The sequence below is a fragment of the Stegodyphus dumicola genome, chromosome 9 (assembly GCF_044657685.1).
Source record: "Stegodyphus dumicola isolate Sdum_Otavi_A_Nest chromosome 9, ASM4465768v1".
NCBI classification, from domain to species: domain Eukaryota; kingdom Metazoa; phylum Arthropoda; class Arachnida; order Araneae; family Eresidae; genus Stegodyphus; species Stegodyphus dumicola.
The window spans coordinates 107,644,180-107,656,388 of record NC_140776.1 but is presented as its reverse complement, the minus strand read 5'-3'; the positions used below and the strand labels follow the sequence as shown (position 1 = coordinate 107,656,388).

Here is a 12,209-nt window from a genome sequence, read left to right as displayed (position 1 = left end):
GAAAAAAAATTAAAACTTATTCGTGTGACTGTAAAAAGACAAAATTATGGTGAATATGTGTTAAATGTTGAATGAATGTAGTTAGGCTCTCTGACGCTACACTTCAAAGTTAGCCACTTTTCAGAATAGTACCTCAGGGTTTAGAGATGAATAGTACCTAATGATTTCAGATAATGATTTCAGAATAGTACCTCAGGGTGTGTTCTGAGGTCTTGTTATGTTGAATTTTAACACGTTAGTGTTTTGATTGTAGGCGGCAGTGTTGAACACTGGTACATAAACACATTCGTGTTCAGTGTTTTCTTTTACAACACATGTCAGAGAGCATGGGGAGAGATAATTAAATAAAAGTCATGAATGAAATAAGAATGTTAAGAGAAATATAATTATACATGTTACTTGCCATTTCATTGTGTAACATTTCATTAAACTAGTTTTCCTTCCAGATCTCTGGAAGGAACCAGATTTGAATAAAAGCTCCTGTTTAGATGCAGTACAGATGAAAAAGATTGTGTGTCCTGGGAGCTGCTATTGTAAAAACAAATTTCTTTCTTTTAAATTTCTAGTTTCTAGCGAAAAATGTTTGTAAAAGATTGGCCTCGCGTTAGATTCTAGAGCTAAAAGTTTTCAACAAGGTCCTTTTAGACCTCAGTTTCAAACTAATTAACTCTGGCGGGAAGTATGTAAGGATCTTAAGTTTTACGAACGTTTATTTTATTTAAAATCTTTACTATCACTTCTTATTTTCTACTTCCGGCCAGAATTAAAAGCGTTAACTTATTTATGCAAAATTTGTCTGGCGAACGCCAAGTACTTAAGTTGTGGCTTTTTGCCAAGCAAGAGAAAGGAAGGAGGTAGTCGAAGCAGGCCGCTTGCCTTAGAAGTTTTACTCAGTTGCTGGTTGCCTTCCAGGCCAGAGGTTTAATCCTCGTGATAATTTTTAAACGTATTGTAGTGTTAACAGTTCTCTGTACTACATACGGCTTCCTGTTAATATAAGGCCAATCTTCCACGTTTATTATTCCAAAGTTAAGTCAGAGTTTAGTTAAATATTTTTATATTCTTACGTTCAGACCACAAGTAGTTGGTCTCTGTATTCCGAAGTACAGAAATTATTGTAATGAGTGAAAAATAAAGGGTTTCGTATACCCTTCCTGTGTATCTGTCTACTTCCCACATTTATTTGAACATAGCTTTAGTAAGCTCCCTGTTCCGAGTCAGGTCCTTGCATGTTCCCAAAGAAAGTAAGGCGGAACATTGAACCTGATAATCTTACGTGACTTAGATGATCTAAAGTCTGAAAATTTTTGGAATCATTTAAATCCCAACAATTCCGAATCCCAGACTTTGTGCTGTATGTATGAATTAGAATAAGTAGCTTCTTGTCACTTTTGTTAACTATTGTGGGCCACTTGAGATGCTGAAAATTAGAATTTTCATATTAGAAACATTTTTAATTGAGTCTTTCCAAAACTTAGACTGTTACAATACCACAGTACTATTACAATACCACAAATTGTAATTCATGCAGTTTGACAAGTAATACCAATGTAGATATTATAAGACTGCCTGAGTAATGGCTACTTTCCAGAGTTTGGCCATTTGATGTGACAGGAGATTTGAAAGCTATTTTGGGAATTTAGCTTTGAAATTGTAACCACTTAACAGATTGAGTAATTTGAACATGATAAATTAATTCGTTATAATAATATAATTTCTTTCAATAATCTGTCTAATTTATATGATTTAAAATGTATTTCATTTTAATATATATCTGGCTGATCATTATTTGCAGTATTATTATAATTAATAAAAAGTATTTTTTACATCATATATTATATCCTATGAGACAGTGGCACTTGATATTATATTTATTCGAGGAATTTATAGAAGAAAACTTATAAAAATGTTGAAACTTGTGTGTTAGATTAATTCTATAAATTTTCTATTACACTTTCTTGTTTTTGTTTAAATTTTTGGTTCTTTTCTGAATTACTTCAGGCTAACATTTTACATTCTTAGAATTTTAATAAGTATGTTGTGTCTTTTATATTTATATTATACAGATAATTAATATTATATTTTATGTACAGTCAAAAGTCGTTAATGTGGACTCATCGGGACTTCGGCGATTCCGGATTATAGATCATCAGTTTAAATCTCGTAAGATGGCATGCAGAAATTCTAAAATTAAAAATATGAAACCGTAATTTATGAAATAAAGAACAATTATGATCTAAAGGGTATCAAAATTTACAAAAAAAGAAGCTTAATATTTATTTGTTTACTTTATTAAACATTTCTTTCAATGTAAGTTGTTTCATTTTATGTGATAATACTTTCTCTTTAATTCTATAAACAGACATAATTTCTTGTTCAATTACAAAGTTCCGCTGTTTAAGTCTCGTTAATTGCTGCGCCGAGAATACCGACTAACTTGTCAATCGAAATTTTTTCGTTTTCACTAACCTCTCTGTCATGTTCTTCATGTCTTTATCCATTTTTTGCAGCAATTCCACTTTTTGTTTGTTGGACATCGAAACATACTTTTGTTTTGTAGATCCTTCGGAAGTTCCAGCATCGGAAATTCTATTTGACATAATCGAAAGTTCAAGTTTACTTTTATAAAATTGCTCTTACAGTCTGCAAAAAATAATAAGCAGGATCCAATTCGAAGATTAAGGAACAACGCAATCATTAACATTAACTGAAATAGATAATTAGATCATTTTAGCTTACACCGTCCGTTTTACATTAAACGCGCAGCCGAAAACGTATTCTGCACTTGCGCACACGCATATGCGCAGTAGTCAAGGTCTTACGCACACGCGTAAAACATCTGTGCGCATGTGCCAACGCGGCGCATGCGCAGAAAGTTTTTAGCTTTGAGTTCCAGATTATAGATCATTCCGGATTATGGGTGTCCGAATTAACGACTTTTGACTGTATATGCTTATGGTATTTGTATAATTAAGCATTGCTTAATATAAGTGAAACATTGTATTATCCTTTTAAATAGTAATTTTATTTGTGATGAAGTTAATAAAATGCTGTTAGTATGTAATAACATTTTTTTCCCCCCCAGCTTAACTGTCTTGGAACATTTATGGTTTTATGCACGCTTGAAAGGTGCTCAAGAAAAAGATGTTATCGAAGAAGCTAATGAAATGATAAAAGATATGAACTTAAAATCTAAAACAAATGAATTATCCAAAAATTTGTCTGGTTAGTAAAATGGCCTTTTGTAGTTATTGCTCTTTTGTTTTGAATTTTTTTTCATCTTTATATATGCTCTGTGGTTTTTAGCATTCTAATTAAATTGTGAGATCTAGTATGCTTTGCTAACATAAAATGGCAACTAGATCTACTTAAATGTTAAACCTTGTGAATACTCACCCAGGCAAAAAGATGAACACAACCAGGGAAAGGGTGAAAAGATCCTTTTATTTATCACAAAGTGTTTAACAGAAGGCATGGACTTAAGTGCGTACAAAACAGTACTGACTGCTTGCATTAAGAACTTTAAAAAGTTAATTTAACAATACATTAATTTAGCATACAAAGTGTAGTGCTAGACTACAGAATTCAATTTAATCTAACAGGCTGAGTCAGAAACCTACACCGGCTTATATATATTAACTAGATGGCCAGAATGCGTAACAGCTACCAAGATTAATAGCCGGAGAAAAACTAAAAAACTTGCATTAGTGAAGTACATTCTATCTAACCTTTCCATTTCCAGCAGTTTAAATACCCTCGTTCACCTACTTCATTTACATCCTTGTGAGGAAATGTGAGAGGGAATAAGAGAACTCAGGAAAGGCTCATAAATTAAAATAACTGGTAGTAAAACTTAATAGGATCCTGCGAAATTACTTATTTAGTTAGCTAATGCCTGGATTTTGGCACTTAAGCCATTAAATATCTTAGGTCAGAATATTTCTGGATTACAAATTTAAAACCTTCAATGGCAGTATTGTTATATGTATATTTTTATGCCTTCTTAAAGAGCTCAGCCAGCTTATTGTACAAAATTCTGTAAGGTAAGTTTCAAGTGCCTCATGGGAAATGAATTCCTTTCCATTCTTGAAATTTTGCAACTGTCAAACCATCAGATGGTTCAGAAAGAGAATCCCCCCCCCCTCCCATAAACGGAGAGCAGTGCAGATGCTCACAGGTTTTCTTCAATTATCATCACTAAATTTGTTTGGAACCCATCTGCAAAGCTGAGACATGATTCCAAGTTTCTTTAAATGCTTGTAGACAGTTGGTGATCATATATTAATCTGTTTTACCTATTCTTCAAGAGTTTCATATGAATGTCTGTCAACACATTATTGTAATGTTATTAATGTTTCAACTCATTATTTTTAAAAAAGCCACACTGTCTGCCATTTTTTTAATCTTGGTTAAATTTTATATAACATTGCAAACTCACGAACATTCCAAACTCAATTATCATACACTTCTTCCACATTTTTGACAGCATTACTGCACTATAGCCCAAAGGGTGTTAGCTCAGAAGGGCAATTAATTTCGTTTTGGCATTTCGCATTGAAATGTCGGTTCACTTTTTAAATTGTTGCCGCCAAATATTAGGGCTCTGTATTATATTTAAAGAAATTAAATAATAAAGAATCTACATAAATGCATGTATATTTCTTGCATTATGCTAAAACAATGGTACCTAGAGCCATCAAATTTTGAATAACATAATCCTCCACCGAATATAGGCGTCTGGAAGCCCTAATTTGGAATGTGTTTTATTATCGATTTCATATTTTGTAACACTTTAACGAATTTTTGATTAACAAACTCAATGATTTCAAAGCGAGCAATAGAACACGTTATGGGGGGGACCATTTTTATCTCCAGTGCACGAATGATTGAATTTGCTTATTTATACATCCATGAAAATCAAGCATGCTAAGTGTGTTTAAGCATGTTAAAACATGATTTAGTAAGTCCTATATGAAAAATAACATCATTTATAGGATGATCTGATCTTGCCCCTATGGAATGTCACTTATTTTAGGAGACACTGCTAAGTCTTTACCCTAGCTTTGCACAATGTTAAGTCTTGAATCTTGCTTAACTTCTTTGTTTATCAATCTCTCAGCAGATTGAAATGTCATTAAATTTCTGATTACAGTTATGAATCTTGCAGAAAATTAAATCATACAGATGAAAGTAACTGCAGTAGTAAATTTTTTAAAATGTTCAACTATTTGTTCCTTTTCTATAGGTGGTATGCAGCGTAAGTTGTCTATTGGCATCGCCTTTGTTGGAGGGTCTCAGACCGTTATACTGGACGAACCTACTGCTGGTGTAGATCCATATGCAAGAAGATCTATCTGGGAACTCCTGCTTAAGTATAAAGCTGGTATGTTTAAATTTTTTCCGCAAAAATAAAAATCTTTTATTACATGCAGCTGCAATGAGAATAAATTCAGTACCATCTACAAGTTATAAAAATGGCACAAATAATTTTTTTCCCTTTTTGGTTCAAGCATTTAATTTTAGAATTGAATTGTTGCTAAATTGTACTCTTTTTCACTTAAAAACTGTTTTTGGTACTTGCAAGTTAATGGAGAAAAAGCAAAAATTCATCAAAAAAGAGCGAATAATTTCCAACTTTGGCACCAAAACACAAACTATTTTGTACACAATGACATCACTAAGAACATCTATAATAATCATTTTTTTTTTTTTTTTTTTTTTTTTTTTTTTTTTTTTTTTTTTTTAGTTTACAGTTTGATTCTGGGTGTGTAGAATCTACCAAACAATGAAGCAGATGGTATTAACTTCTTACAAATGTATTGCTGAAGAATTCATGGTGTTTCAGTTTGTACACTGCACACAAAAAAAGGGGGGTCAGTTCTCTATCTCCTTCTCTACTGGGCCGACTGACAAATTGATATATAATTATTAATATCTCTTTTTTTATTAAACTTACTTGATTTCTTCTTTCAAAATTCGAAATTTAGGCTTAATCCAAATATAATCCGTACATTTTTTATTATTTATTTTAAAAATTTGTATTTTTAATATTTTTTATAAATTTTTCAAAACAATTTTTGTATCATAACCTATAAAATTTTTAACATCATTTTAAAGTAGATGTATTTCTAAGCGCACCTGCAAAAAATGAGTTTTTTACACAAAATTTTCTATGATATACATGAATTTATACATTAGCATGTTTTGAAATTTGGTATATATGTAATAAGCGATAATAATGCCAAATGTGGTTTACACACTTTTTTTAAATCATTTGAAAGTATGAATGATGACCTTTTTTGAAAATAAGTTGCTATAAATTAAAAAGATCACCAAGTAATAATAAATAATAATAAATTTCGTGGCTAAAACTGAAAAAAATAAACCAAGATAAATTTTTGAATTTCTCTGTAAATTTTGCACCAAATTTTACAAAATTTAATATTTAAGCATAATTTGAGTCGTAAAATCAAAATATGGAAAAAAATAGCATGCCATTTCAGAAAAAGTCCAATTTTGTGTCAAAATACCTATGTTGGATTAATGCTATATAAAAATCTAGTATGTATCCTAAGTCATGCTTTTGAGACATGAAAAGTGCAATTTGAATTTCATCAATCGGTCCATTAGAAAGGGAGATAAACTGTCTCTTTTTTTTTTTTATTGTGCAATATACATTCTAGATTTAATATTAAAATATCAAATTGGTAAGGAGTTCTTCAGAACGGCAAAGCAAAAAACATAGGGTACACAAGACACCGTCTAACGTTGCACTTTTAGGGATTCATGTAGCAGCAGAGTATTGCATCTCGGTGGAAAACTCTTCAAAACTATTTTAGAAGTGACTGCCAAATAAAGCGACTTGTATCAAATTGTCACTAAAATTAGCCAATGCTTCTCCATTACTATGTTAAGTATCGTTTTCCCCCAATCTCTGCAACTTTTTTGGGTGCTGTTTCTTGCAGATTTCTCATTTCTGAATTTTGGTACAGTGTTCGTATAGTTATTAGTAAAGAGTGCAACTTTTTTGGGAGGGAATTGTTGCTTTTAGACTTTTCACTAGTTAATTTAAATATGGCATTGGTTTAGTTATAATTATTGTTAATGATAGGTGATATTGAATGTCATCTGTCACCTTTCATAGAATTAAACTGAGTTGTAGAAAGAAATTGTAGAATCCAAATTCTTATGTATTTTCTGGTGTATAACACACATCTTTAAATTCAAGCTTTATTTTTTAAAGTTTAGGTATATTTGCCATATAATGCACATCCAATTCTTCACAAAGAAACCTAAAAGATACATGTGCAATGCTCTTACTTTTTGAGGTAAGTTATTTGAAGATTTGTTTTCGCCTTTCGAACCATGGTATATTGAATCAACAAGCAACAAGGGGAACGACATGTGTGTTGGCTAAATGCTTGAGGTAGTAAATATTCCTGCAAACAGGGCATATTGTATTCAATGCAGTTGCCCAGAAGAATGCTGTTGTAGGGTTTCGAAAAAAGGGGGATATAATTTGGAGTAAGAATGCACTTCCAACCTGAATGAATTCGTAGAATTAGGAGTTAGATGTTTTCTCTCTCTGTAGTCATTTGAAGCTATGATTTTGAAGTGAAAATTGAAGCCTTTAGTAAGTCGCATTTGCTCTAGTTGAAATACAGTTGATCTAGTGTTCCTTTTAGTAGTAAATATGGCTCCCATGAAAAGGAACAAGCACAGTGCTTTTTTCAAATGCAAAGTCATTCATTCTTCGAAAGAAAATGGAAATTGTGCTGCAGCAACGATGTTTAGTGTTGGTGAAAGCTGCATGCATGAGTGGAATAAAAGTGAAATCACAATAATTAATATGCCAAAGAATAAGTATGCTTTGCCTAAAGGAGTAACAAAATGGCCTTTCCTACAAGAAAGTGTTGCGAACTGGGTCCTAGAAAAGTGCCAGAATGGATTATTTGTAACAAGAAACAGTATACGTTTTTTTACCTTAAAGTGTACCAAAAAGAATGAAAATGAAAGTGAAAAATGTAAAGCAATTTTAAGTTGGTGTAGTAGATTTATGGCACGGAATAATTTACTTCTACGAGAAAAAACAAAAGTTTCGCAAAGGCTTCCGAAAGATGTGGATAATAAATTGATTAGTTTCCGGAAGTATACTATTGACCTACAAAGGCAAAAAAAAAAAAAAAAAAAAAAAAAGCATTTACTTTCAGATGTTGGAAATACTTATAAAACTCCAGTAATGTTTGATATTATAGGAAATAAAACAATTGATGTGAAAGGAACAAAAATGGTTCATATAAAAACAACAGGTCACAAATGATCTCACTTTACCTTAGTGCACGGATGGTTCAAAATTTAAAAACCCATATTTATTTTTAAAAGAAAGACAATGTCAAAATGTAATTTCCCAAATGGTGTTTTCATTCATGTTCACAAGAAAAGATGGATGGATGAAAATGATGATGAAATTGTTGTATAGAAATGTTTGGCAGAAGTGTCCTTTTGCCTTAAAGAATCCAGAATGTCTTTTAGTCTGGGACATGTTTAGATCTTATCTAATGGATAATACAAAGAAATTATTGAATGAAAGAGCAGGCATACAGGCAGTGCAGTTTTCCAGGTGGATTAATGCCATTAGTCCAGACTTTAGATGTATGTATCAATAAGCCATTCAAAGAAAATTTTAAATGACAGTAAAATACATGGATGTTAAAACATTTACAAAAGGATACCAAATGTGTCATGCCAGTTTAGAAATAGTGTGTTAGTGAATAATAAAAGCATGAAATGAAATTAAACCCAACATAATCCAAAAGTCATTTAAAAAATTCAGTTTATCTAACAATCTAGATGGAACGGAAAATTATTATCCATTTACGAATCAGAGCAACAGTTATTGTGAAGATGAAACAGAATTCTATGAATTCGAAGATGAATAGGATGAACTTTTCACGTAATCAGAAAATGAAAATTTCTAAGTTCATAAGGTATGTTATTTCTTTTAAATAAATAGCATTTAGGTATATATAAAAGTCTAATTTTTTTAATGCTCACTCCTTATTTTTAAATCTATAATTTTTTATACCTAATGTATAAAGGCATGCCTATAAATTTTGGTCTCTTCTTTTTTTTGTTTTTGTTTTGTTGTTGTTGTTGCTATATAGAAAGTGCACATGATTTGCCAGAATATACGGTAGTTTGATACAAAGGTAACTGAATATTTCTGATATTCATAAAAACTACAACATATGTCATTTTTTTTATCATTTTATAGAGATACTTTTAAAAACTGTATCTCATAAAAACATCTTATGTAATACTGGTATATTTTACCACAACAGTGAAATGGGCGATTTTGAAACCTACACCAGCGATACAAATAACTTCACAACGATATAAAAGAAATACAACATGAATTTACAATGCTTGCAATTTATGAGGAATGAACAACTTGCACATATTGCACAAGCATATCAGAGTACAAAATGTCCATCACTTGAAAATAGCATCACATAGGTGGTCCTTGTTTTCCTTCACACATATTCCAAGTCTTTTATAGAAGTTAGACATCGCACCTTGTAAGACTAGCACTGGAATTCGATTAACTTCCTCCTGAATTCGATCCTTCAGTTCCTGGAAGGTGTGTGGTGGGTCTCAAATTTCAAATGACCCCAAAGGAAGAAATCACATGCTAAAAGGCAGGGGATCTTCAAGGCCAGGAAATGTCCCTGTTCTTGGAACTGAGATGACCAGGAAAGATGTTCCATACTGTGTTAACGGAAATTTGGGAGGTATGGCATGTGGTACATAGTGTATCTAGCATGTAACACACACCCCTAAACTGGGATCTTATTTTTTATATTAAACATGTACATTATATGCCAGAATATATGGTAATTAATTAACCCCTTCGCGCCGACTGTCACGTATACGTGCCAGCAACGAACGCACTTACCTACCGGCCGACATGCAGGCGTGCCAGAGGATTGTTCCATTCTCTACCGACTGTCACGTATTTGTGCCAGTACTTTGAAACATTTTTCAAACTATAATTTCTGCCACAAGATGGCACTGTATGTCCATATGGTTTCAGATACATGTAAATTAGACCTTCTACTCGAAATGAGAGAAGCATGACTCACATACACGTGTTTTTGATTATATAAACAAACGGGGAAATAAATGTTTCCGAATGGCGTGATTTATGACGTCTCCTTAAATCACACTTTATTCGCACGTGGTAGTTGTTTACTGTAAGTAGAGAAGTTTTATTTGCTCTAAAGCGTTGGGTATTTCGGTTTGCAGTTCAGTTTTTAGAAAATAATTAGATCTTGTTAGACGTGAATTCTTTGTTTTTACCGTTGCAATGTCGAAGCGTCGAAAATGTTTAACAGAGCATGAAATAGCAGAAATGATGCAAAATATTTCAGATATTGATTCTGAAATTCTGATATTCTGATATTGATTCTGAAAGATTAACTGAAAGACATTTTCCAAAACTTTGTTCAGAAGAGAGTGATAAGAAAATGAGACGATGATGCTTCGTTTGTTTAAATACTCTATAGAGCATTATTAAACAATGCGTTGATACTTCGGAAATTTCATGGATTTAGGCTTAGTAGCAAAAAAGTCCCCAGCCCTGGAGAGACGCTCGCGTAAGACACTGCCGGCCTCAGTGATAAGCGCGCGTTTTCGCTACCTGGCTCAAAGGGGTTAATAAAGAATTTAAGAGGTTAGCAGTTAAAGCTGAGATTCAGATTAAAGCAAAATTTACATTCAGTTTAGCTTTTGTGTGATTTTGATTGTAGGAATGAAACATCAATTATATTGATATGAAATATTAATTTCTTATATAATTTTGTTGCCTAATTGTTTTTAAAATCTAGTATTCTCAGAATATTTTATGCTGTTCTGTAACTTTTTGTGTGTGAAAATTTTGTTTGGTTTGTAGAAATTTAGTCTTTGATTGAAAACTTTGTTTTCAATCAAAAACTAAATTTAAAAATTGATAGGTTTTTAAAATTGATAGGTTTTATTCAAAATCTGTGGCTGTTGAAGATGGCTTTTTTGCATAATTTTAAATTTTATACTTGCATGTACCTCTTCTATTTAAAACTTTGTATTTAAATATGTATTACCTAACTATAGTTTATTTTATCTAATAGTAAAAAATATGTTGTTGTTAATTATTAAGTTTTGGCACTACTGTCAAAACCAAAAAATATTTCTAGGGCATTTCCCAGTTAATGGGATGCTATTTGGTGCTAAATTTGAATTTTGGCATTAGATGGTATATGTAATGATATTTACTGCTTCATGAAAAGAACATAAACATTCACTATTTAAAAAAATATAAAATGGATTTTATGAAATTAATTTCAGATAATTCAGGAGACATTAATATTATTGGAAACATTTGCATCATCTTTTGTGACTGATGCCACATGAATTCAGATAAGTAAAAATCTGGGTGGTGGCAGGCAATGTCGCACTGACATTTATTTTTCTATTTTGTACTTCCCTATATTTTTTTTTCAATTTACATGTAGCATCCAGTATTAGGATAAGTACCGTAAGTTCTGGAAGAAAGGCTGCATCAGCATATAAATATTAACCCAAAAAAAAATTGCACAGAAATGCTATATCAGTATAAATGGCATGAAGTTAAATTGTGCATGACATTGTTATGAATGTCTGAGTCACAAAATCTTAACCTATATCATAATATATTGCATATCACTTAAGAAAAATGCAGGAAATGAACCCATTATTCAAAAATAAGTTATAGGTAAGAAATGTTGAAAAATATACTTATGTTTGGAGATTTACTTATATTTTTCTACTAAAGAAGTCCATATACTTATGTATATGCTCCCGCTATGTTTTAAAAAATATTGCAACAAGAATTAAATTGAATAACAGAAGCAAATTATAAATCTTACTTTTGCTAACAAAAAGAAATACAGCTAACTGTACATCATATGAAGCCATCAAAATCTGATTCTTCACAAAAAGATTTGGGCGAATCCTGATCTTAATAGTCTAAGTCTGCCAAATCATCACATTCATCCTCTTCGTTTACTGTCTCTTAATCTGGGGATATATAATTGCAGCTTCTTTGAATCCTGATATTATTGACAATATTTTCGCCAATTTTTACACGCTCCATGTTTAAAATAATTCTTTTAAAAGCATGAAGCGTTGTCACC

General features: G+C 31.6%; 1 protein-coding gene across 3 annotated transcripts in view; it reads left to right on the top strand.

The window, feature by feature from the left end:
- The window catches only part of LOC118196520 (phospholipid-transporting ATPase ABCA1-like), a 416,944-nt gene that overhangs the window by 223,475 nt on the left and 181,260 nt on the right, over positions 1–12,209 (top strand). For all 3 annotated transcript variants that reach the window (XM_085823882.1, XM_085823879.1, XM_085823880.1), the window contains exons 22-23: positions 3,086–3,225; positions 5,246–5,383. In XM_085823882.1, the coding sequence (XP_085680008.1) occupies positions 3,086–3,225; positions 5,246–5,383 (278 nt within the window). The remainder of the gene's footprint in view (positions 1–3,085; positions 3,226–5,245; positions 5,384–12,209) is intronic.